At 43.3% G+C, this 27957-nt stretch overlaps 1 protein-coding gene across 13 annotated transcripts in view; it reads right to left on the bottom strand.

Moving 5' to 3' along the window:
• Positions 1 to 27957, bottom strand: part of arvcfb (ARVCF delta catenin family member b) — a 299063-nt gene that overhangs the window by 14056 nt on the left and 257050 nt on the right. For all 13 annotated transcript variants that reach the window (XM_074637267.1, XM_074637273.1, XM_074637268.1 and 10 more), the window contains 3 exons: positions 5316 to 5443; positions 2637 to 2787; positions 1155 to 1347 (listed from right to left, as the gene is read on the bottom strand). In XM_074637267.1, coding sequence (XP_074493368.1) covers positions 1155 to 1347; positions 2637 to 2787; positions 5316 to 5443 — 472 coding nt within the window. The remainder of the gene's footprint in view (positions 1 to 1154; positions 1348 to 2636; positions 2788 to 5315; positions 5444 to 27957) is intronic.

Below are 27957 nucleotides of genomic sequence, written 5' to 3' on the forward strand. Positions count from 1 at the left end.
CTAGTTACAATTTACTGGACACAGTGAGTGTTTGGTAAACGAAACATTCTTTAAGCAGCTTATTTTGTGATAAAAAGGCAATCAGTTCTGCCGGTGTTGTGTGTATTGATTAAATATTGAATTTAAAATGTTGATTAGCTGGGCATACTGCAGGGCAATAATGAATGCACATCTCTCAGTAATTAATACCTATCAAGTATTCAGCCAGTATAAACAGTATCTTATATTTCTAAATGTTTCAACAGAAATCTGGGGGAGTCAGTTTGAATGGACCTGCTGCAGCTGATAAAATGAATAATAATATTGTTATCTATAATTACAGGTGATATGCAACCACAGACTTATGTTGACATTGTATAGACAGAGCTAATTGTAGAATATTGTGAGGAGTGGACTAATTACCAGGCAGCAGAGCCAAAGCTTATTGTTATTTTTTTCTTTTCTTTTATATTTTGATCTACACTAACTATTAGCTAATGTTGGAGTGAATTGCATGTAGCCCCCATCACTGAGTAAGTCTCTCTCAGTTTACATGTATGTGTTTAGCAGGACAAAAGCGAGCACATGCATGCGTCGATATGAGTAAAGCAGATCTGCGGAGAGACCATTCACCGGACCTTTTCAGGGGCCCAACCATTTCTGTGAGCGGCCCCGCTCACCATCCACAAGTTAATCGAGGATTATCCTGGATGGTGTCGTTCTCTCGGATGGATACGAAAATAAAAATAAAAAATGGGTCGCCAAATATACTTGGGCGGCCGTTTAATATATAGGTCAAATTGGGAAACACTGTGTTATGCGTCTAATAGCTTTACATTTATATCTTATTTCTGTTTTACAAAACAAATGTTTTTGTTGGGCTGTGTACTGTAGGTACTGAAGCATTCTTCTCATTGGATAGGTCGTTGTATAGCAGCTAAAAAGAAGGTGTGATGAAGGTTGTTTCATAAAATTGAATGATTGAATTTGTGCTCATTCAAAGACAGTGTAATTAAATGCTGAATGACTTTAAAACAGCTCAGTTAAAACAGCTCAGTTAAAACATCGGTGTCGGCATTAGCAATCGGCCAAATTGTTATTTTAAACATTGGTGTCGGCCCAGAATTTCACAATCGGTGCATCCCTAGTGACGTATTGTATATACTAAGTCTCACCTGGTCCTGTTGATGGCGACCAGCTTCTCAATGGCCTGAGCCTGGGCGAGGGAGCGGGCGTTTTCAGAGCTGTCAGTGACAATCTCGTGGATGGTGTTGAGGATGGCGACCACAGTGTCCTCCTCTAGGTTTTTGGCCGGCCGCTGCTGACCGCTGGGCAGGTTGCTCACCAAGTCCCGCATGGCGTAACTTCCTGTAAGGCCAAGTGTTTTTTCAAGGTTAAGCAGGTTAACAGTGCTGGTAGTGAAATGTGATCAAATTCAATTAAAACAAGAAGCTAATAATATCAGGTATATTATTGAAAACAGTCTTTTAGGTCTTTGATTCATCTCTGTGAACATGACTGTAAGAGTTCAGACTTGAAAATGATTTGATTGTGTAGTATAAATACTAGATAGCCACTTGATTTGACTGACTCAGACTGATATACTCATATTAGCTTTGGCTGAACGTTGAAGTGTATTTTTGCACAGAACGAGGACTGTAGATTTTGTCCCCCATCTCTTACAAAGGAATGACATTAGGAAGGGATCTCTTCGAGACTGGTATGGATTTTAATTGCGATTAATCGCATGATTGTTCATAGTTAATCGTGATTATTCGTACATTAATCACACATTTTTTGTATCTGTTCAAAATGTATCTTAAAGGGAGATTTGTCAAGTATTTAATCCTCTTATCAACATGGGAGTGGGCAAATAAGCTTGCTTAGTGCAAATGATTATATATATTTATTATTGGAAATCAATTAACAACACAAAACAATGACAAATAATGTCCAGAAACCCTCACAGGTACTGCATTTAGCATAAAAAATATGGTCAAATCATAACATGGCAAACTGCAGCCCAACATTTAACAACAGCTGTCAGTGTGTCAGTGTGCTGACTTGACTATGACTTGCCCCAAACTGCATGTGATTATCATAAAGTGGGCATGTCTGTAAAGGGGAGACTCGTGGGTACCCATAGAACCCATTTACATTCATATATCTGGAGGTCAGAGGTCAAGGGACCCCTTTGAAATGGCCATGCCAGTTTTTCCTCGCCAACATTTAACGTAAGTTTGGAGCGTTATTTAGCCTCCTTTGCAACAAGCTACTATGACATGGTTGGTACCAATGGATTCCTTAGGTTTCCTTAGTTTCTAGCTTTCAAACTGAGCCCGCTACAACCTAAGTTGTGTTAATGCTTTAAAGAAATTATTGGCGTTAACTTTGACAGCCCTAATAAAAACTAAAACTGAACTTTTCTGTAAAACTAAAACTACACTAAAACTTGCAAACACATTCTGAAAACTAACTCAAACTAAACCAAATGAAATTGAGATGAAAAAACTAAAATAAAATGAAAAAAATCAAAACCATTATAACCTTGACACAAACAATAACGATCCACTACATTTGTGTCAATTTGTGAACAAAAATGCATTTTGATGAGATCTTAAATCACTGCGTGTGTTAGCCTTTATTGCGGTTCGTACCGATCAGGTCCTTGTTGCGGCGGTCGATGGACAGGTTGCGCAGGGCGATGGACACGGCTCGGACCACCTTGTCAGAGTCGGAGCGCAGCAGCTCCACCAGGATGGGAAGACCTTTCTCCTTACGCACCGTAGCCCGGATGTAGTTGGACCACTGGGGGGGGGGGGGGCAGACAGAGGGCAGGGTGTGACTGCTTTTTTATAATTTCAACCTCTAACCTCTTGGGTCGGCTGAGTGAGCAGCACACACTGTCAGCAACTTCCTGTTTGACATTCATGCAGATTCAACAGATTCCCACCTGGGAGCTTTACCAGCATGGCCACGCGTCCAGGTGTCCAGGTCAACCTCCATGAGGACATTGATATATGCCTTCATGCTCACACACACGCTCAACCATTCAGTCATTAACTACACGACAGCTCAGCTCTGCTCCTTGGGCTTGACTAATTCACCACATTCCACAGTGGGGCTCTGAGTGGACATGTGCTATGATTTGTCTTAATTTAAACATCAGTAGATTTTACTTCTCATTTTTTTTGCACCATGAAACATTAAGTTTGACATAAAAGGGTTTATCTTCTAAGCACTGGTACCCCAAGAGATATAATTAAGCCGAGGAGAGGCGCAGCTGAGCCACCAGGTGGCAGTAGTGCACTTTAAGAAACAGGTCAATCCAGTGGTACAGAACTGAGCAGCAGCAACGAATGAGGGGGATTTAAAGAAGAAGTTGTGATATCCTCCCAGGGAGCAGGGACAGGCTTTGTCCAGATGTGACAGTGTGATGGGTTAGCAGCTCCACAGGTTCCTGAGCCTTGCCAGGCATTCTGATCAGCTCTTACAGGAAAAAAAAAATACACCGAAGGAAAGAAGAATTTCTCCTCCAGATGCTCACCGGAGCTGAAAATCACTACTGCTGAATTATTAACGCTAAATGTGAGACTCACAAAAGAGTTCAGGTGTTTTTTTTTTTCCCACTCCGGGTAGAGAGGCTCAACACCGCTGATGAACTCAGAGGATGTGTTTACAGTCTGACACACGGGCGCTAAGAGGAGCGCTGATGCGATAATGCTGCCGTGGACTGAATGCAGCCAGCCTGTGCTGAAAAACATAAGTGACCGCTCTCGCCCGAGGTGCTGCTCGTAAACTGGCATCTGACAACTAGCCCTTCCCTGTTGGTAATTCACTGCTGCCTGCGAGCCAGGCAGCCACTCGGCAGCTCCGCGGCCGCTCTAATTGGGATAAATGTCTGATCCTGGCTCTCGAGGTTCTCACATCATCCATCATGAGAGGCAATCATCTAACAGAGATGAAAGTTTGGTGTACATTACTTATCCAACCCTTATCTAGTCATGTAATCCCACTTCTATGGATGGACCTGACTAAAAATGGTACCATCAATGAAAAGTTTGAGCTACTTGCCGCCTGGTTCGATCACGTCTCGGAGATGTATTCCAGCTTACACAATTGCTATACTGTATGGTTTGGAGAGACAGCGCATCTACACCTTTTTAAAGGGGAACACCACCTAAATTAAGAATTCCAGTATGTTATTTCCATGGCCGAGGAAAGTTCAATGAGTATTTGTGAACATGAGCTACACTCTCTCAAAGCCAGAAACCAGAGAAGTAAGTTTCAAACCTGTGATGTCATGGGGTATAAAGTCTGGAGCTGCTCCGTAGACGATGAATGGGAGACCCACAGAATGTTTGTTCTCTTATCTATACCCAAATGAGCTTTATTCTATGTGATGTTCTCAGTTGTGAAACAGAAAATGCACCCATATACTCAGAACATTCTCCTGGGTGCTCTCAGTGACACCAGTGGGAAACCTCCGGGTCTGAAAATTGAATGAGTCAATGAGGAAGTGCCTTAAACTTGCATTCTCTCTAACAGCCAGCCGGGGGCGACTCCTCTGGTTGCAAAAAGAAGTCTGATTGTAAAGAAGTCTATGAGAAAATGACCCTACTTCTCACTTGATTTATTACCTCAGTAAACATTGTAAAGATGAGTTTACGGTCTCAATCGCTAGTATCGAATCTTCTTCAATACAGCATGATGTTCATTTGGAAGTTAATTATAATCTTTTTGGTCGCCAAAAATGTTCGGTTGTGCTCGTGTCACTTCTGGTTGCAAAAAACCAAGATGGCGACGGCCAAAAACCAAGATGGTGACAGCTAAAAACCAAGATGGCGACGGCCAAAATGCCACACTCGAGGCCTCAAAACGGCAGACCAATGGGTGATGTCACGGTGACCATGTCCACTTCTTATATACAGTCTATGAGTGTCACCTATAACATCTCTCCCAATTCATTGTGGAGCAGTTCCACACTTGATACTTGATGACATCACAAATTTTAGTTTTTGAGTTTTAGCACTCGAGTTTTTGGATTTGGGAGAGAGTTGTTCATGTTCACTAATATATACACATATATACTGTATATATATAATAGAATACTAAGACCATAGGAATAACATGTAGGAATTTTGAAAATGGGTGTAGTTCCCCTTTAAAGCACCTCTGTTTCCTTTCAAGCCCATCAGACTCCAATCACAATCCAAGAAATCCGCTTCCGAAAGGTCAATGATGACAGACGTTGCAAGAATGCGATATAAGAAATCTGAAAGTCAGACAGGACATAGTGTCTACGTGTTGTATCCCTTCCCCAACCCTGGACTCACGGTCCACTGTCCAGCGCTGAGGTTTTGCAGAGCCCCGGCAGCAGCCTCCAGGGTGTTGTAGTTCTGGCTCTCGGTCAGCAGAGATAGGTAGAGCCTCACCACTTCCGGCTGATACAGCAGCTCAAAGCCTGCAGGGAAATACAGAGAAACGCACACACACACACTGGTTAGACTCTCTGGCAAGACAGACAGGCCAATTAGGCTGTGTGAAGGTACCGGCGGTACAGTGCTGAGGTTTATCTCGGACCATAGGGAGAGTTCTTTGGCAACGGGAAACATGAAGAAGCTTGGGTTTAGCACAATGTCTCTGGTAACAGCGGACAACCTTGACAAACGCCACAAAATTTGGATTGCAGTTTCATTTCACAAAGTTTCTGTGAAAATGTACACAACTCCACAGCATACACGGGACAGGGATTAAAGTGTGTCCACTTGGTTTCACAACAGGCTGCAACACCTTTATTAAGGAACGCTGGAACAGTGCCTAGAATCTCTCCTGAAGCATTATGATTGAAAATACTTCAGCATTATAAATGAGGAGAACACAAGAGGGAGAAATTATTGATCCGACCAAACCCAGAGTATTTGAGAGAGAGGTTTATCTCAGTAGCACATAACACATTCCACCACAGTCAATCATTAGGCCTCCCCTCTGATGGAAACGTAATTACATTATCAGCTATTAGACGGAGCAGGCACGGGGAGAGACAGAGGCGTCGAATCACATCAAATCAAATTTATTCATCCGGGTGTTTTTTTTTCTTCTTATTTTGCACAAACAGGTTTGTCACTAAGTGCTTTACAAGGGATCAACAAGACACGATTGAATTAAAAGGTAGGACGAGGATGTTTCTTCTGTCAAGGTCATGTCGAGCTGTTTGCATCTCTGGAGGGAGTCGTGCATTTTTTAATGGCGGGGCACATCACACCGCAGGAAGGGGAGACATCTCGTCATGTTTTAATGACTTGAGCAAAAACAATTTTTTACTATTTTGATGATCCTGAAGGAACATTTTGACGACTACATGCAGGTTTTTATTTCACATCAATTTTAGGAAGTAGTCGTGCTGAAGGTGTTTAGATCACATGTGGAAAATTACCGCCTAACAGATGAATGCCGCCACACAACCCGTCAGGTTGCAGTTTACATCCATGTCTGTCCAAAATGTCATCAGTTCATCATTTTATCCTATTAGACATTTGTTTAAAATGGTTATAATTAGCAAATGAATTACTGAGTTATGGACAAAAACTAGGGCTGTCAAAGTTAACGCTATAATAACGAGTTAACGCAAATTCCTTTAAACGTCACTAATTTCTGTAACGCATTAACAAAACTTGCTTTTGAGGTTGTAGCGGGCTCAGTTTTAAAGCTAGAGTGAAGATACTGGTATCATATGAAACTACCAAAACCTAAAGAACTCATAAGTACCAACCATGTTGGCTAAATATGCTCCAAACTTACACTGAGCGAGGAAAACGTACCCACGAGTCTCCCCTTTACAGACATGCCCACTTTATGATAATCACATGGGGTCAAGTCATAGTCAAGTCAGCACACTGACAGCTGTTGTTGCCTGTTGGGCTGCAGTTTGCCATGTTATGATTTAAGCATATTTTTTATGCTAAATGCAGTACCTGTGAGGGTTTCTGGACAATATCTGTCATTGTTTTGTGTTGTTAATTGATTTCCAATAAGAAATATATACATATATTTGCATAAAGCAATCATATTTGCCCACTCCCATGTTGATAAGAGTATTAAATACTTTACAAATCTCCCTTTAAGGTACATTTTGAACAGATAAAAAATGTGTGATTAATTAGCGATTACCAATGGACAATCATGCGATTAATCCCGATTAAATATTTGATTCGATTGACAGCCCTACCAAAAATGTGTTTCGTGAGGTCACAGTGACCTTTGACCACCAAACTCTAATCAATTCATCTTTGAGACCAAGTGGTTGTTAGTGCCAAATTTGATGAATTTTCCTCAAGGTGTTCCTGAGGACGTACGTACCCACGGACGGACGGACAACCCGAAAACACAATGCCTGCAGTCACAGCTGTCGCAGAGACATATGGTGTAATGTGAATGTCTTCAGAGTAAGGAATCAAAACAAAGCCAGAAGTAGGCCATAGTGCTTCAACAGGGGGGCACAATCTGCTGTTACTCACTGAGGCTTTAACAGACTTCCACACTCCGGATCACAATTTAGCTGATGCTTTGAAACATGGTGGCTAAAATCTCCTTTTTACAGAAATACAATTTCACCAGCAGCTTCCTTCCTCTCCTCTACAATAGCACACGAGCAGTTTCAAAATCCTTCTTCTACGCTTCCAGGCTCAAATTAAAGAAAGTCTAACCCCACTGTTTCTGAGGCCACAATTTCCAAGGTTTCTATTTGAAAACCCCCGTATTATGTGGACAGGGATGTATAGCAACCCTATTTGATTGATGCGCGAGGGCTGACAAGGCCCCTCGGTGCATTTTTCGAGATCCTTCTGTAAAACAAGTGCAACTTGGGTCCAGGTATAAAAGCATGAATCAAAACCCTTAAGGAGGGCATCTTAAGGTAACGTCTCCTTTTTTTATTGACTTGCTTTTTCAGTCGAAGGAAAGAAAACAGCGAAAGACGGAAGAGTGTCATTTGTGTGCTCGAGAGGTAAAGCGGAAAACACACAAGCTGACATTTGTGCCTCTAAATCCACATCTCACACCCGTAATTTGCAGAGAGCGGAAGCCTGGGCGCACTCTGAGATTGCCAGATTCAGACACAGCTACATAGTTGTTAACACTGAAAAAGCAGGGTTTTCATCCCTGTGGCGCTTCCCCTCCGAGATCATGCCAAGCCTGCTCCTCCAGAATGTGCGTGGGAGGAACTGCCAGGTCGGGACGATGTTACTGGAGGTGCTGCTTGAGAAGTCTTGAACTTATTTTTCAAAGAAGCAGCAGAAGCAGGAGCCGTCATGCACTAGACGGCTGGTTGTAACCATGTGCTAGAACATGAATCACATCAATAGGTTTTCTCGGGGGCGACGTGAAGGGGGGGGTGGGGGAGTCTGCGAACCAGACACTCAGCAACATTCTGCATGCTCCTCATATTTCTGTGTCTATCGGTGCACACTCAGCAAACTGGAGACCATCTCGCAGGCAGTCCTGTTGACAGACACTTCATCTCCAAGGCCCGTTCTCTCTCTGCACGAAATGTCAGCCATGTTGAACCTCTGTTGTCAAGTTCGCCTGCACCAAAGAACGTGTAATGCTAAGAAGTAGGGCTGGGACAATACACCTATCTCCCGATTCGATATATATTGCGATTTTTAAGTATTGTGATTCGATATTATGATTTATTGCGTCTTTTACTTTGGAAAATATCTTAATTACTAGATTAAAATGTTTGATTTTCAGCCTGTATATAGTCATAAATGTCCTGAAGTCAAATATATCAGTCACTGTCAGGCATATTTATTACATTAATTCCAGCAAAACCAAATAATAAAGACATTTCCCTCACAAATTAGTGGTATTTTCTTTTTAATTTATCAGGGACATGTAATGTTTTATACTTCTGGTGAATATAACCCAATCAATTTTATTTCCATAGATGTATTTTGTATATAAAGTTCCCTTTGTTAACACCTTATTTTGAAAACCGGAGGTAGTCACTCGTGTATACTTCCGCTAACTTCGCCAAGTCCGTCGCTAGCTCTCCCATCAGCTCCGTTCTCTTTATCATTATTATTTACATTCATGGTCAGCTCCATCTGGGCCGTTTGAATGCATTTAACATAAATGTCAGTATATGGGTGCTCTACAGTTGTAGCGTCGGCTGATTTGACCATGGAGATGAGAGTGACGGCTGGCTTCACTGCGATACTATAACATTTCCTGTCCATGACAGAGTTAGCATGCAGCTTTAGCCATGATGTCTAGCTCTGCTGTTCTTGGCGATGTGTGAAACCCAAAATGTTTCCATGCTGTACTGTATGCTGGATTTACATGTGAGGGTGCAGGTCGTATCCATACGGCCATTTTGTGCTTCCTTGTTTTGGCCAGCTGCGGTTTGTTTTGGTTGACGGATACAGAACGGATATGAAGTCACGTTACTCAGACTACAACAATAAAAGCGGTAACTTCCTTCTTCCTCCGCATAGACTCAAATGAAGCAATTATAGCGATTCTGGCATTAAAAAAATAGTTTGCAAAATTATAAAAAAGAAAAAATTGTGATACATAGGTGAATAAATTTTTTCACCACCACCACCACCCCTACTAAGAAGGGAAAGTCAATTGTTTGTTCCATTGCAACATCAGTGCCCAGCAGCAAAGCTACGCTTCCAGCATTTTGGACTGAAAGCGAAAACTGCCTAAAAAGTACAAAAGTAAAACAAAATAATTTTGATTCTATTGTAATAATTAATGTCTCTACCTAAATGTCCTGTGTTGAACAATAAAACTATTATAAATATACATACTATTATAACTATTTACCTACTTACTTATTAATCAAACTTTTTTGCCCAGCAGCTTCCCAGAGGAGCATAAAGTGAGCGATGGACATAAATGGAAGTTAGAAAAATCCAGCACACAGATTTTGAGAGCAATCTCAAACCTTTTCATGCCAATAACCTCCAAAATCGACATTCAATAGATGTACCGGAGTTTTGTCTCTTTGTTTCTGTACTGTTTGCTAACACTGTGCCTTCTGTGACAGTATTTTTGTAATAAAATCTGCAAATCCACATTTCCTCCTTGTATTGCCTGGGGTCTTGGTCTGGCAATCAACTGAGGTGACTTATGAAATTGGCGTTTTACAAATGAAGGACTCGAGACAAAAAAAAAGACGTCCTGTTCAACAAAAGGAGGATGAGAATGGAGGGAAATTCACTGGGCCTTTAAACTAATTCCTTTATCCTTAGTGAAATTTCTCGCTGTTGAGCCAGAGAATATCTCCGCCAGAGCTTTCACTCAGCGTTCTCAGCAGGGGCTTAATGTCAGCACCAAAAGCCTTAGGTCTTTCCTAAAAGCACTGGCCAGGTCCAGCTCTGTTGGCAGCCGTATACTCTAGTGTTGTTGTTGTCGCCAGTCATCTCCTGCTAGCCTTTTGGCCCGTTAGTTGTCAGTTTGTTAGATAGAATTACTATTCAGAGGGGTGATGAGCTGTCGGTGTGACGTGACCTTGGCTTTGCTCAGGGCAAAACACAGCCCTATATTCTGTGACTGCCTGCAAACATGATGACATTATTTAAATATATCCGGTGGTGTTGTGTGGAGTGTATGCAAATTATTTTTTTAGTTAGTATTCTGATCATTTACTTAAAGGGGACATATGCTCATTTTCAGGTTCATACTGGGTTTCTACTAGAACATGTTTACAAGCTTTAATGTTCAAAACACACACTATTTTCCTCATATTGTGTCTGAATATACCTGTATTCATCTTCTGTCTGAAACGCTCCGTTTTAGCGCCTGTCTCTTTAAGACCCCCTCCTGATATATTCTAATGAGCCTACATGTGACATTAAGCTGACCCGCCAGATGGTTTGTTTACACGGAACCATCTGAGAAGCCAAAAAAGGGCAGGCACTTTCAAAAAAAATACTTGGCAGGTGATTGGATGAGCCATCTGTCAATCAAACTCTTGCCAAAGCCAGTCGGGAGAAGAGCGAAAACATATTTCCCATCAAGAAAAGCCTTCAACGCCATTCTCTGCTCTTCTTTCAATGAAGAGACACTCCAGTTCTGATATAATCACAAAGTAATCACACATTTTTCATCAGTTCAAAATATTGTTCCAAAAAGGGAGATTTGTCAAGTATTTAATACTCTTATCAACATCGGAGTGGACAATTATGCTGCTTTATGCAAATGTATGTATATATGTATTATAGGAAATCAATTATGAACACAAACAATGACAAATATTGTCCAGAAACCCTCACAGGTACTGTATTTATGGCAAACTCGAGCCCAACAAGGGACCCCTTTGAAAATGGCCATACCAGTTTTTCCTCGCCGAAATCTAGCATAAGTTTGGAGCGTTATTTAGCCTCCTTCGCAACAGGCTAGTATGACATGGTTGGTACCAATTGGTACCGATTCCTTAGGTTTTTGTAGTTTCATATGACACCTTATGATATCTTCACTCTAGCCTTAAACCTGAGCCTGCTACAACCTCTGAAAGGTCGATTGCGCTGTGTTAAAGAAATGAAAACGAATTTGTCTTAATGCGTTGTTACTGCGTTAACTATGACAGCCTTAATATATTCTTATTATATAGGAAATATCCAACTCCCAGTGAGCGGAGCCCAGCGTGTCTATTTCCCCCTGCTTGGCGTGGCAGACAAACATCACACACAACTGTGGCCTGGCCTCCTTACACGACTCCTGCTGAGCTCTCTCATAACCTCTCTGCTGAGGGACAAACACACACAGAGGCACACAAATGGGCACAGTCGGTAACGTACGCACGAAACGCTCTGGAGATATAAGCTCATCCCTAAATGAGGTGAGAGGGGAGGAGCGGCAGGTCACTGTTCAAAGCAGAGGAAGACGCCGACGACTCCCGCAGCTGAGGCGAGGCTCAATTAGTGCCCCCGGTACTGAGGAGAAGGGGCTTTGTGGTGCTGCAGTGCGTGAAAACTGGGTTAGAAACAAAGTTAAGTTGAAGTGATTGAGTGACGCTCGGTGCAGAGCGTTAATGCGGTTCAAGTAGCTTCACTATTGGCTGCAATTAAAGCCAAGGTGTAGCGGTGTGACAGGCTGGTAAATGATAATGGATTAACTGATGGGCTAAGAGGGGACACACACACACACACACACACACACACACACACACACACACACACACACACACACACACACACACACACACACTCGTACATGTATGAAGACTCTTCTCTCAGACTCACACACTCAGACACCTCACTGACTCAATTCTCTCAGCCATCTGCCTTCCTCTAGGATAGTTGGCTGCATTCGAGCAGGAACTGGATACACACCTCTGCAAACACCTCCGTACACACACACACACACACACACACACACACACACACACACACACACCAAACCCTCGCCCGGGCATGTCAAAAAGTGATGTTCATCGATCCGGTCTGCCTCCAACGCGTACAGGATCTCTTCCTGTGCTAGCACCATTTATTTACTGCTCCGTTCTCCCGCACACAGCACTTCCATCGAAGGAGAGGGACATGATGGCATATCGCTTTCTACAACTCATAGGGGAGTTTTACAGCGCCGTGAAAGGACCGGAGAGAGACGGAAGATAAAGAGAGTGGCAGACGGGGAGAAAAAAAAGAAAACAAACAGCAGAAAATACATAAATCCATCATATCTGTCATCCTCAGTCATCGTTCTGTAACAGGTTTTTGCTTTTACGTAGTCATTCTATGTTCACGGGGAACATTGCAATAGGGCTGCACGATTATGGCCAAAATGATAATCACGATTATTTTGATCAATATTGATTATTTATCACAATTAGTCATTGATTTTAGGGACAAAATATTTTTATTGCAATTTCACATTCTAAATGAACAGAGCGCTGCTTTCACTTCCACGTTCCATATTATCCTTTTAATTTAGTTATTGTCATCTATAGTGGTTATTTGCAAAAATTCAAATAATTAGGAAATAAATAATTGTATTTTTATTTAAATGTATGATTTGATTAAAAAAAATCGTGGCATTAGTAGTTTTAATTATATATTATAAGCTGTTTAGAGCTATAGTGTTAGGAAAGTTAAACAGGTCACAATTCCCTCTCTAATATCTATTTTATATTGCTGTGAAAAAATCGCCTTCAAACAACTGGATTTATTCAAGTTTCTCTTCAAAAACTACATTTTACAAGATCACATTTAAACGCATCATGATAGAGTTATAATTTACAAATCGCTTTACAATCAATTTACAACTGCACATGTGTGAGTGACCAGTAGAAACTAGAATATATGAGACTGTTTAAAACCGTCCGGCTTTGGTCGGCTGCTGATTGACGGTACATCTCTCGCTGTTAGTTTAGGAAGCGCTTGATTTATGCGGCAGAGTTTTCTATGAGCGGAGCATGCATTTCAAACGCCAATATCGCAGTCGATCATTTTCATTCAATTGTGGGAAGCCAAAGTTGTGAGCACGATTAATATTCGGTTAATGTGAAGCCCTACATTGTAATAACACACAGTGTCTGACATTTGCACTCCTGACTTTTTGGTTAATTGAAATGCTGGTGATGTCCAGTACTGTAGGAGCGTTCTGCTGTCACTCTCATCGTTCAGTTTCTCCAGGTAGAGACAGAAACGTGGAAGGTAAGGGCAGAAAAAGAGAGGAGAAATACTTCTATGCTGCCCACAGGGTCACATTCCCCCCCCTATGGAACACGTGCATAAATAAATCAGGCCATTCCAGCGGGAGAGCCTCGATTCATCGAGTCTCTGGTCTCGTACCACATCTGAAACTCGTGCACATTTAACCCCCTTTTTATGTGAGAGTGTCTTTGTATAAGTTCAGGCAGGCACACGGGAGAGCGCTATAGTGCTAATGAAGGGTTTCGCGGGGCCGAGCCGCGACGGGGCGATGGCTAAATCAGCACATCATTAAAAGTATTATGCCACCGGTAGAATAATGGTCGTGACTCTCTCCGGTTCATTAAAAACCAAAAGGTGAGCAATGGAGACGCGTAAACAAAACACATCAATTGGCAGGGTTCACAGGGAGGCATGAGAAAACTTCAACACTTCTTCCTTGAGTCATACAGTTTGCAAATGATAATACTTTTTTTGATTACTCTGCTTAGAGGAGCGTATTTTGTTTCTGAATGTTTCAATTAAGGAATGCATGCATATAAATCAGTTTAAAGCTAAGGTAGGCAAGATTGAAGCAAATATAAGTTATTTTTATAAAACAGTCGCTATATAGTGACAGTAGTGCATGAGACAGGTAACCTGAAAAAAATCATTTGCCTCTGTGTCCTCCGGTGCTCCTAACGGCATCTGCAAGATTTCACAGACCGGAGGAAAACAAGCAGTAAGAGCTGAGGTCTGCTGTCCAGCTGCTGTCTATGAGAGCCCGTCAATCACTCACAAACTCCGACCAAACGGTCAAACTAGGCAGCGCTGATCAAATATGAATCAATATTATGTTACGTTAATGCCTATATCTTTTGCCTCAAATATTTTCAGAATCATCTTGTAGTGCACGGTTTAGCTGTAAAATGAGAACGTTTGTGACGCAGCCGCCATTGTGAAATCTGGTGAAGGAACGCCAAGTCTGATATTACAGATATTATACTTTACATTTTGCATTAGCACATAAATTAGCTCATGCATTAGGCGCGGCCGCCATGAGGGGGTGGTTGTTCTTCCGCGGATATCTGATCGTAAATATTGAACATGTTTAATATTTACGATTTGATATCAGTGCGGCCAGGATGGACTTCCGAGCCAATCGGGGGGGATGTAAAAAGACTCTTAACATACGTCACACCACAGGAATATCTGGAAAGATAATCTTTAGGACCATCAAAAATCGTGGCTTTGCTGACCGTTGTCAGGAGGGGGGAATCAGGCCCAAAATCTGCTTGATTCTCGTGTAGTGTGTACCCGGCATTGTTAAGAATGGATGGCAGTATCCTTGGGGATGGGTACAATTGATGTTTACTGTCGATTCTTAAACTGCATTAATGTATCTAAAAGTATTACCAGAGGGGGTGAGACGCATTGAAATCAGAGTGTTGTCGTTGCATTTGTATTCTGGAGACGCATCTTAATGCCAGGCGTGAATGTAATCAGGCCCGGATAACGAGATGCATGTTAATGCTGGGGATAAATCACAGAAAAGTACACTTAATTGACTTTCAAATTTCTCTTTCCGCTGCTCTCTCTGGTGTAATTTCTGTTGTGGCGATGGCGAACCCACTGTGAAAATCTGCTACTCCATGCAGGTTACACTGAAAAAACAAACACTGTTTTGCAAAAACACAATTTGACCCATGTCTGGTTGTCCTCATCTTAAGCCCGGAGGGAGAACATGTGATGGAGGCCGCGCCGCATTCCCTTTCCCTCCGCAGACTCCCAACAGACTTGGAGCCTACAGCGGAGCCAAAACAGAGCGCAATGCCAGACTGCAAAGGCCGTTCAACACCCCCCCCTCCCCCCCGTAAACCCCTTCAGACTGACAGGGTCCAAGAGTCAAAGCCTCATTTTGTCCTCTCGCACCCAGTTGGCCCCTGTCGCAGATTGGCATCTCTATAGGCGGCCCCAGGGCGCCACGCATTAGCATACCCACATGGTAGTTTGGCCTTAGTTTGCTGGATGTTGACAAAGAGAGGCAGAAGGTGGCAACTGGCCCCATCTCTTGGACAGCTACCCATCAGCTTTGGGCCACAAATATGTCCTGGTGTGATGGGGCGGTTTAAGAGAGGGGGGAGGGGGACTTGGGGAAAGAGACTACATCCGCACTAATACACAATTTAAAAAACGCTGTTTTAAAATGAGAACGATCAGTGTTTTAGGGCCGCTTCAGAATTAATCTCTGTCCCTACTACCACGCATATCACATGTGTGTGCCGGTGTAAATAGGAAGCAGTGCAGTTGGTTGTTCAGTTGCAGAAAATACTACAAATGAAGAAAAACAATGGCGAAAAGAAAGACCAGAGATATCTTTGCTTGGACAGACGACGAGGTGGAGCTGTTAATGAAAGTAACACACGAGTATGAGGTGTTCAACGAAGCGGAAAACACAACAGATGTCATTTGTTTTCTTCCACAAATCGCCACGTGATGGGGCGTGATGAAACAGGTAATCACACGGCATGACTGATATCACCCAATCAAGAAGCGAATGGAGGTGACTGCGTCATCGTTTTTTAACGGTATCTGTTTCTGTCCGTCCAGACTAAAATGCAGCCCTATCGATTTATATTCCTACGATCAACTACATCAATAGGTACTCGGCAAGTTGTCCTTCACGGGAAAATCGGTTTGCAAGGTAAATAATCTATCGTTTTGATACTAAGAATTAGCACCTTGTATTTAAGCACGACAAACGTTATATGGATGTGTTTTTCAGCACTTTTAATAGTAAAGAAATGTTACTCCGGTTCACTCTCCCTGTGTGTGACATCATCGACATGCGCCAGCAGCGCCAATCTCAGAAAGACGACAACAAAACGAAGCATGGCTGATGGTGGGGGAAGAGCCAGACGAGCGAGAGATTTTCAAGCCGCGTTTGAGGTCCAGCATGTGGAAACAGTTTCATAAAATAAAGATAAAATACAACGGCAACACAACCAATCTTTCCACGCACCTACTGAGACGCCAGGTGATTACTAACACCAAACGCCCAGGTAACTCCAGCAGCGTTCCCGCAGCAGTAGCGGCGGCAGCTAGCTCTGCAAAAGCCTCGCTAACATTTTTGGTAAGAAATTAGACCAAACCTCACCTACGACTAAAGACATATATTTGCCATTAATCATTTGTTTACTTCTTTATGTCAATAATTAATTTATCCCTGATTCCCTTACAAGACAAACTTTGAAGAACCCTGACCTACACTGTCCAGTATCCAGGTATTTATTTCACACTGATTGAATTTCTGGCAAAAAAAACAACTACTGTATAGATTTCAAGTCATTTTATATCGTATCATATTGTATTGCTCTAGATGAGCCAAATATTGTCCTTGAACCGGATCAGAACGATGGAAAGTGATACGTAACGTATCGTTACACCTCCTTAGTCAGCAGCGTTTTCAAACGTCTCCATTTCAGGTGCTCAAAAACGCCGGAGTAGTGTGGATGATAGGCATAAACTTAGCAAAAGTTATGCGTTTTAAAACGTATTAGTGTGGATGTAGCCAAAGAGCGGACAGAGAGGGGGGAGATATCGCTGAAGGCACACGGTGAATATGCAGCCCAGACCTCTCCCTCCCTCCTTCCCTCCATCTTTGCCAGTTCACAACAGGGGGTCCTGCTCCAGCACTACCAAAGCTCGTTTCCTACCATTTAGCACAATAGGACCCTTTTCAGCAAGCTGCCTCTGCAGTGACAGGGGAGTACTTCCTCTTTCCTGTGCTGATAGGCCAGCAAAGTCCCGCTGTGGGGTTTTAGTCCACATCAACACCGCTAGCAAAAGCACGCTGACAAACTGACACCAAATTGTCCGGAACGTCCAAGCACTCCTTTAACAAAGTGCATCGGAAATGCTCCGTCCCCCGTCCCACCCCACAGCCCCGCTGCAGCCCCTGAACTTTGGACAGGAACACGGAGCCAGCGGGTCTCTCACTCCTGAGCCGCGGTTCTATTAGGTTTTCTGTGGCTTGCTCAAGAATGTGCCTCGCAGCTATCTGGCCTCTCTCTGGATTGACAGTGGTAATGCTCCGGTTGTTTGTTTCCAATATACTTCCTGCTAATGTAATAGTGTTCCAGGGCCTGAGGTGAAGGTGTTAGTTTATATTAGAATCTCCGTCAGGTGGAGGTATTATTTCCCTTCGGATAAAAAACATATTGATATGTCACTTTTCGTGTTGTGCGGAGCATGACAAAAGTCTTTCATATAACAATTTGCCGCGATTCAACAAATGGTTTTCAAAGTTTAATATTGCCTAATGTTTAGTTGTCAGATAGTACAGGTCGCCTGTCTATGTGCGCAGCCACACGGGACACTTCCTCTCTGTTTTAAGCTGCTGCTGCCTCCATGTTTGGCAGGTAAAAGCTGCATGTCGTGGATCCAGGTGCTTTTAGTTAGAAATAACAACAACTGACAAGGGGAAAACAAGTCAATTCCATTTTCTAAGTTGTATTTACCACTTCATTGGGCCAGTCATGTGCACTCCAATCTGAATTATGATATGTGTGACAGCACTTTAAAAACAGCACTGGAGCCAATTTTAGAGTCTGTTAAAGGTGGAGATATACAAGTATAGCTTATGATACTCAACACGACCAAGATACGTGTTCATCCTGCTGGTGTTGTTTACACTCTCAGCGTTCATCACTGAATCATTACGCCGTGTTCACATTATGTGGAGTTATTGTGATTGCCAGTTTTCGACTGAAATATTCAGATTCATTCTTTTTTGGCCTCTATAGAGAAAATTTGCTTTCACAGTCTGTACACAATCAAACACTCAGAACAAGTAACACAACAGGGTATAAACCAACAAGTCTATTACAATTAAATATTAGGGCTGGGACGATACACCTATCTCCCTATTCAATACTATCACAATACTTGGGTGCCAATATGATAGGTATTGCGATTTTTTAGTATTGCAAGTCGATATTGCGATTTATTGCTATTTTTGTTAACTTTCTCAACACTAGACCATGGGGGAAAGTCAAATCATGCACTTCTAGGCACTTTTAATTTGGAAAATATCTAAATTAATACAGTAAAAATGTTTGATTTTCAGCATGTATGTAGTCAGAGATGTCCTGAAGTCAAATATATCAGTCATTGTCAGGCATTATTTATTAAATTTTTTCCAGCAACCCCAAAAACCAAAGTTTAAAGACATTTCCCTCACAAATTAGTGGTATTTTCTTTTTTAATTTATAATGAACATGTAATGTTTTATACTTCTGCTGAATATAATCAAATCAATCTTATCTCCATATATGTATTTTGTATATACAGTTCCCTTTTTGAAAACCGGACGCAGTCACACGTGTATACTTCCGCTAACTTTGCCAAGTCTGTCGCTAGCTTTCCCGTCAGCTCCATTCTCTTTATACATCCATGGTCAGCTCCATCGGGGCCGTTTGACTGCATTTAACATAAATGTTAGTATATGGGTGCTCTACAGTTGTAGCGTCGGCCGATTTGACCACGCAGATGAGAGTGACGGCTGGCTTCTCTGCGATACGATAACGTTTCCTGTCCATGGCAGAGTTAGCATGCAGCTTTAGCCGTGATGTCTAGCTCTGCTTTTCCTGCAATGTGTGAAACCCAAAGTGTTTCCATACTTTACTGGATGTGTAGTGTTAACCACGTTGGATTTAACATGTGAGGGTGCAGGTCGTATCCATGCGGACCTTCCGCCGTTTTCTATTTTCGTTATCGGCTCGCTGCGGCCGGCTGCGGTTTGTTTTGGTTGACGGATACGGAACGTATATGACGTTACTCAGACTACAATAATAAAAGCGGTAACTTCCTTCTACCTCCGCATAGACTCAAATTAAGGAAATATATCGATTCTGGCATTAAAACAATCTATTTCAAAATCGTAAAAAAAAAACTTGCACTACATAGGTGAATTGATTTTTTTCCCACTCCTAGTGATCTGGCATTGCAATCAGGGATGAAAATAACTGAACCAACACGAGGAGAAAGAGAGCGAGTAAAGAAATCCGATGAGGTGAACCCTCGCAAGTCATAAACATGGTAATCTTTCCAAAATGTTGTGGATGCAGCTTCAGAGCCTGTCTCATGCTGATGTACAGTTAACACACTCAGCCATGAAGCTGAGGCTGCGCGACTACTCTGCACCTTTCATACTGCACACACACACATTGCAGATACATGTCTGGACTGTGCTATTAAGTTGGCTGCAGATGAAGAGCAGATATGGGGGAGCCTGCCGCTGTGCTGAGGACATTTATTTTCTCTACCTGTGTCTCTTTCTTCTTCCCTTTCTCCCACCATGTTCTTTTCTCTCAGCCTGCCTCTCTCATGGCCTCCCGTATCTCCACCACAAACACAAAATGCTACAGACAATGCCAGAACTGCCTCTATCTATTGATGTAGACAATATGTAGAGATGAAAGAGTGCACGATGGTAGTACTAGGGGTTGCTATGGAAACCCCATCTCCATCGCTACTAACAAATCTGTTCATTCGACGTTCATGTGAGACGGTCGGGCGAGCGACAGCGCGACGAGGAAAAGGAACGAACTGCCGTTTCAATCTGCACATTAAATAACGCAGCTCGTTGAGGTGATGCACTTCATTCAGAGGCAATGAGTTGGAGACAGTGACTGGCAAGACCTTTCTCAACCTTTCCTACAATTCCCATGATTCCAAAGCAACTGGCCAAAAATGTTAGCCTGAGGGCTGCAATTAGTGGCCAAGCCCCGCTCGTGCTCCGTGTGAGTTTGTGTTTAGCAGCAGCAGCTCCCTCAGACGCTCAAGTGCTCCGGAGTGGAGAGGCGTGTGCATCTGCTTTAGAGCGCATCAGTGTGTGTGTATGTGTGTGTTTAGTAAGAGAGTAGTCTGTTTCAGCATCACCTTGAGTGCCTGCTCTTTTTACCCAGGCAAGTCACGTCCTCGCCCAGACACAAACGAAACTAGAAACTCAGGCAACAGCAAGAGCCTGCCACAGAGAAAGAGATAGAGGGGGAGACACAGGTAGAGGAAGAAAGAGATAAAGATAAAGAGGGGGTAGGGAGGGGGGGGGCCACAGAGAAAAGCTATGGGGGGGCGGAGGCGGTGGACAATGTTTCCTGTTTCCTGTTTGGCAGTTTTTAGTCCCTCACCTGAGCCTGAAAGGCTAAAAAACAAGCTTAAGATGTCAGGAAGGTGTTGTGCTTTCACCACAAATTCCAACGCACAGTACAGTCGATTCCCAATGTGCTGCATCTACCTACATCTGACAGGGATTTCACAAAGACATTGGGCATCAACAGAGGAGGAGGAGGAGAACAGGAAAGAGTGACAGAGGAGGAAAGGAACGCAGGTGACCAGGGAGCTGGGAGGGAAGGAATAAGATAGCGAGTGAGGGGAGAGGAAAGGAGTAAAGGGAGGGAGAGGATGGATAGAGAGAAAGAAAGGAAGAGGAAATCGTGACCGAGTGGATTTGAGCTATGAATGTTGTATGTTGTATGGGATGGATGTGTGTGGTAAATAGTCCGCAGAGATGCATGGATCATGTCAGGGCAACAAGACAGTAATAAGAGGGAAAATAAATAAAAAAAAAAAAAAAACTACAATCTTCCAGAAGAAAAACTGATGCAGTGCAGCGTGAGCTAAATGATGTACTCGACAGTTTGGGATGAGGGTTTGGAGGTTCCAGCCTTCGGGAATAAGCCCAGATAATCCTGTGGACTGCTGGTGTGTGTGTGTGAGGGGGCGGGGGGTTAATAGAGATATGGCAGTGACTGGAACGAGGACTGAAGATAGAGGCCTTAGACTGAAGCAGATGTGGGGTGGCGGGGTGGGGGGGTTGGGGGCTGCAGTCTGGATGATGGAAAGGAGTATGGCTTAAACACACATGCACATACACAGACTAGAGTTGCACTAAGGTCTATTCTTGAGTTACTGGTTTAAAGCTGCTGATAGCAGTAGTCAATATTTGGCAATAAATAAACATTTTCACTACCAAACTAGAGTTACCGCCTCACGGTGTGTATGCCTCCGCCAACCAGTCTAGTTGCAGTTTACATCCATGTCTGTCCAAAATGTCGTCACTTCAGCATTTAGTCCTGTTAGACATTTGTGTGACATCGTCATAATTAGAACATGAATTCTTGAGTCAAGGCCAAAAAATGTGTTTTTGGGAGGTCAGAGTGACCTCTGACCTTTGACCACCAAAATCTAATCAGTTCATCCTTGAGTCCAAGTGGACGTTTGTGCCACATTTAAAGAAATTCGCTCAAGGTGTTCCTGAGATACGGTACGGACGGACGGACGGACGGTGTGGAGTTATAAAGGTGGTGCAGGTATTTGATGTCCATGGGGGACTAAAAAGAGCGATACTCTGCATTTAAAGCGTTTAGGAGGTGCTGGTAAAAGTGTAACAAATGGATTAACTGGTTCGTTTATCTCCGGTCAATGTGGATGTAAGATGTGATAAGAGTTTGTGGTTTTGTGTCACAGTGGGGCTTTGTTGTGTTTCTTTATATTTCTTTACTTTGTCACTCTTTTCCACCTGGGTTCTGTCTACATGGTACTGTACATACACCCACTAACACAGGTGTCCAATTAGACCTGACCTCTGGACTGCGTGGGTAAGTACACACCGATTGACATTTCTCTGACTTTACTGTTGTTACACCTGTCGGGGTAGAAAAAAACAGGTAGTTCCCATCAAGGCGCCGATTAATTGTGTGGGTGCGCGGGACCTTTAAGTTGCTCTGGCTGTTTTTGCTTGGGTCATTTTGCTCGCACCAAGAGAGGGTGAGTATTTTAAGATGCAATAGTTTCTGCAATTCAACGATGGTAAAGATCCATCCATCCATTATCTGTAACTGCTTATCCTATTCCGGGTCACAGTGGGGGGTGGGAGGCGAAGGCGGGTTCACCCTGGACAGGTCGCCAGACTATCACATGGTTGACACATAGAGACAGACAACCATTCAAACCTACGGGCAATTTAGTGTTAACAGTGAACCTAACCTGCATGTCTTTGGACTGTGGGAGGAAGTCGGAGAACACCGGAGAAAGCCCGCGCTATCACGGGGAGAACATGCAAACTTCACGCAGAAGGGCCCCAAGCCGGGTTTGAACCTGCGACCCTACGATGGTAAACATCTCTGCCTTTATGTGACAAATTGAAGAAGAGGTGGGGAGTTGCAGAGTGTTGATGTACGGGCTATGCATCCTAATAAAACAAGACAAAGTCCGAGAAAATGTAGATGGTTTGGTGTTGGCTGTAATTCACCTTTAATTCAGACTAATTAAAAGGGGGGTTAAAAAGCATCCTGAACTCCACCTAGCTGGTGCACCACCAGGGATACACTGATACCGATACCGGATCGGATACCGGGCCGATACGGACTCAAATAGCTGGATCGAGTATCGGTGACAATGGGTCTGATCCATTCAATTCAGTTCTATGTTAATATACTACATACATTATAGACTGGGATTTTAAATCCTGTTTAAGTTTGACCAGTTTGTTGCTGCATTAAAAAGGTTTACACTTGAATTGTAATTAATGTTAATAAGATACGATTTTTTACTTATTTGCTGGAGTACGTATTATTAATACGTATTAGTATTATTTTAATAATAAATAACATTTCATTATATATATATATAGACTGAAAAAGTGGGATCGGTGCATCACTATGCACCACAGCCCGACCAGTAGCCCCTACACAAGTCTGCATCTTGGATGCGTGATGACGGCTGTGATGGTGTTTGACGGTGGAGGGATATCCTGTGTCTGGGTCGGTGTCAGCACCCATCTCTCATTTAACGCTCCCTCCAGCCTCGCCAGCAGCCCCCCCACCCCCACCCTGTGAGATGGCACGCTAAAGTGTGATGGATACTCCGGATTAACTCTCGCCTTGGAGGATGACAGTCTATGTTTTTCTCCCCCATACACACACTTACACACACACACACATAGCGGATGCTGTGGTCAATTTTCTCAGGTAATATTATCTCTCCCTGCAGCGCCCTGACAAACAACAGCACCTCTAATAGCCACATAATACCACCCTCATGGTAAAGGGCACAGTGCACTTTATGTGTGAGAGAGTATTTGTGCGCTTAAATGAGTTTGTGTGTGTGGACAGCTGTGTGAATTAGGATTTGGATGTGTGAGTGTGTGTGTGCTTATAAGAGTCAAATGAAAGGCAGTGAGGATGAGATGAGTTGCCCCCGCCGGCTTAAATGAACCCATCGTCAAAATCAAACGCACATTAAAAATCCTAAATACTTGTGATTATAGACCAGTCACACAGATTGGCTGTGGATGCTGAAAAACTCACCACCAAAAAAAAAGCGTTTCATGTCGCCCTCTTCCCACTCACTCTCCTCGCTCTCTTACATAAATAGAAGCTTAAATCTTTCTCCTTAAATCTTTCCCGTTTATACTTCCCTTTCTTCTACTCCTCTCGTTAACGGCTGTTGTATTAGTAAGGAATGTTGTTAAAAGCGCCGGGACCGCGGCCTTTCCCCCTTCTGCTCACTTGCTTACAAATGTGATGCCGCTTAGGATATAAGCGTCAGTTAAATCCCTAAAATATAATCTAAAGCACCGTGCTTTCCTGATGTAACTGAGTGATTTTATGCTCAGAGTAAAACCTCAGCGGAGGGACAGTTTGATTGGACGCCCGCCAGCACTGAAGTCTCCTCCGCTCCGTCTGACCCTCTCCTTCGATAGTATACAAGGACAGCAGTCCTTAGGGTGCATTTAGGCCCTCCTGTTTACAACAGTCTAGACTGTTTACGACCAATATTTCATCTGCTGTTTACCAGTAACGGGACAGTGGCAAATTCTGGAGGGGGGCATTTTTTCCCTCTCACTAAGCCTCTGTTGTAGCTCCAGTGATGCCAGTCTGCGCGCCATTAATCTGCTTTTAATTAGATTAAAGCGTCTCTCTCTCTCGCAGAAACAGGAAGCAGCGCTCTTGGGCCTCGAATGGGGCCAAAACAAAAGGCTCCAAACTGGCAAGTGAGTCTCACTGCGGCTTCCTCCTACTTCCCTGGAATCGTTCTTGTCTCGAAATTATCACTTTTGCTCCCAGTCTGCTCAGGTTTGGGGAGATGGGGGAGGCGAAAGACATGGTTAATCATCTGAAGAGCCTGAAGTTGCCGGCTACTGGATTTCCAGCACTTTTTTAGAATCCCACAGAGCCTCGTAGGAGGAGGAACGCCGATCGGGGGCGCTGAGTTTTATTTTGGGGGGTAAGGGAAATTTAAACAACTTGAGAAACCGCTGCTGTCGTATAGTGGGTGGAAGTGCTGTTAGGTTTATGCACTGCCACAGAGGAAGTGCTGGGAATTAGTGGCACGCCACTATCCTTTGCCAAACACAGGTGGATAAATGCTGCTGTGCATCGCACACAAACACACACACACAGTAATCTGCAAGGACTTCATTCCACTAATGATGTGTAGAGCAGCCACTCTAAAATGAGACCTCCTAGGAATAGCATTATTATGCAAACCTCTTTGTATTTCCAACAAAACACAAGGTGGTCCCACTTAAATAAACCTCTCGCTCCTTTCATTAGTTGTTTTACTCCTCCTCGCCTTATTATCACTCCTTTTCATCACTGCCTGTGTGAAACGGCTCGACGGAAACGGATGGTGGCGAGTTGAAAGGGGGGGGGGGGTTGCTGTACCTAAAATGTCAGCTGCAAGCCCCTGGCTATCAACATAATTAGCCCTTTTTCTGTGTTGTGCAGTGCTTAGTTTTATTATCAACTTCAAAGGAGGGAAAATGATTGGCATGTGAGGAGCGTCAGGTTAGCCGGGGCTCAGCGGCACTCCAAACAGCTGCTGTGGCAGAGCGGGGATTTAGTTTTAATCTCAGGTGAGGTGGTGAGGGAGGGGTGAACATTTAGCATCTGGGGCTTTTAACATGTTGGCATATAGTGTAAACCAGTTCTCATACACCGTTCTAGCTATACTGTACCTACGCAAAAGTAATGCACTGTAATCGTACATATCCCACAAAATCACTTCATATGTAATCCACGGAATCGTGAAACAATAAAGAGTGACAAACTCTGCGTAGGGAGGAGATCAGGGTGCATGGGTGGGTTAAAAAACATTGAATATTCGCCCAGGAGACCAGGGTTCATACCCCGTGTGAAAACAGAAATCAGTGTTGATTTATTTGTCACGTAACCCAAACCACAATCTATTCCTAAACCTAACTAATGCCGGGTACAATCATCAGCAAAGCACAGATTTTTTGATGGTTCTAAAGATTATCTTCCCAGATATTCTTGTGGTGTGAGGTATGTTAGGAGTGTTTTTTTACATCCCCCGATCGCCTCGGAAGTCCATCCTGGCCGCACCGATCTCAAATCTTAAATATTAAACATGTTCAATATTTACCATCGGATATCCTGTTGTGAATGGGGAACCCCCGAGGACAGCCAATGACGCAGTCACGTGGGAAAAAACGATAGCCAACTGAGAACAAAGCTGACTGAAGCGGAAAGACAGCGGCTAATGCATGAGCTAATGCAAAACCATAAATCATTTACACTCGACAATTCAAGCGTCTTGTATCCAGATGATATCCATTCAATTGATTACACTTTGTTTACACGTACCCACATGTATGTATGTATGCGTCGCTGTTAGCCAGATTTGATTGCCTCTGACTTGCTTTTCCCACCACAGGATGTGAATCTGGGTCGGCCCTACTCCAGTCCAGACGGTGGTGGTTCACAGCTAACCGTCAACTAACACAAACACATGGTTGGGCAACAATTAGGACAAAAAGTTCTACTGGCCATCACTGGCTCAATGGCGCTTGCTCACCCATGCGGGTCATTGTGCTGTCTCATTCAATGGCTGCACTGATCAGGGATCAGATTAACGCCTCCTGTGCGACCACAAGTTTCAAAATCGCTGGAGCCGCTTTCATTCCTGTTGCTTTAATGTGACAGGCGGTCATTTTAGCTGTCATTACCACTGGGGCTATACTTCACAGGCTGCTTACTGATTAAGTTCACAGTTGGACAGAGTTAAAGAGGACCTATTAGGATTATTTTCAGGTGCGTACTTGTATTTTGGGTTTCTGCTAGAACATGTTTACATGCTTTAATGTTCAAAAAAATCTTTATTTTTCTCATACTGCCTGTGCTGCAGCACCTCTTTTCACCCTCTGTCTGAAACGCTCTGTTTGAGCTCCTGCTCTCCCCCCCCCAGCCGAAAAGCCCTGTCTGCTCTGATTGGTCAGCTGGCCCACTCTGTTTTGATTGGTCAACCAAACCAAACTCTTCGGACTCCGCTCCAGCTTCGCTCTAACTAGCTTTGTTTGAGGGCGGGCCAAACTAGTCGCTAGGCAGGTATTATGCAAATGTGTTACTTGGTGACATCACCATGTTCCGGAATAAAAGGCGGGACTTCAAGCGAGGTCTTTCAGGCAGTTCAGGAGCAGTGTGTTTCTGTGGGGGAGAGGAACTCCCTTTGGTGTGGACTTTGTAACTTTGCAGAAGCATGCACAAAAAAACTGTACAACACTCTAAAGGAAAAGGAAAAAATCACAAAAGCATAATAGGTCCTCTTTAAGATTGCTTATGCAACCTGAAAAAATTGATGAATTCACATCTTTTCAACATCTGGCTAGAACGCATCTCAACAATCTCATTTCAATCTGTCGTGAATGCTTCTTGGCTGCATTTCCACTCTGCTTTTTTTTTATATATATCAGATAGCTATCCAATCTGCCCAAGACGCATGAAGTGAGTGTGAATGGGGTAATATAACATCTGTGCCTCGACTCACAGGCATCAATTATCTCCCGCTGCCACTTGGAGCGCCCCTGCGCAAAGTCGTTCAGTGCAGGAAAGAGTAATACAAACAGTTTGGGTGGAAATTCCAGAGCAACATGATTATGTCTGATGTTTTAGGTTCTAGGTTTTTGTTTATATTTATTTACTCCGTTATTTAACTAGGAAGTCTCCTGAGATACAATATCCCTTTTTTGGTCTCTTGTTTGTTTGTATCCCATTTAGCTTCGCCTCTCCATTTGAAGGTTGCGGCACAAATGGAACAGAGATATGAATCCAATTAGTCACTCCTAACACCTCGTGATACACTGGCCTCCTTTTCTTAGAGGCGGACAAACATCCCCCTGGACGTGACAGCATCCAGGATAGAAAAAAAAAACGTAGAGGCGATGCATAGGGAAGGGTGTTATGCTGAGGGGAAATGTAATGACTGAGAGGAAAGAGACGGAGAGTGATGTAAGGTGCCAGACAGTCTGGAT

The sequence above is a fragment of the Sebastes fasciatus genome, chromosome 6 (assembly GCF_043250625.1).
Source record: "Sebastes fasciatus isolate fSebFas1 chromosome 6, fSebFas1.pri, whole genome shotgun sequence".
Classification (NCBI taxonomy): domain Eukaryota; kingdom Metazoa; phylum Chordata; class Actinopteri; order Perciformes; family Sebastidae; genus Sebastes; species Sebastes fasciatus.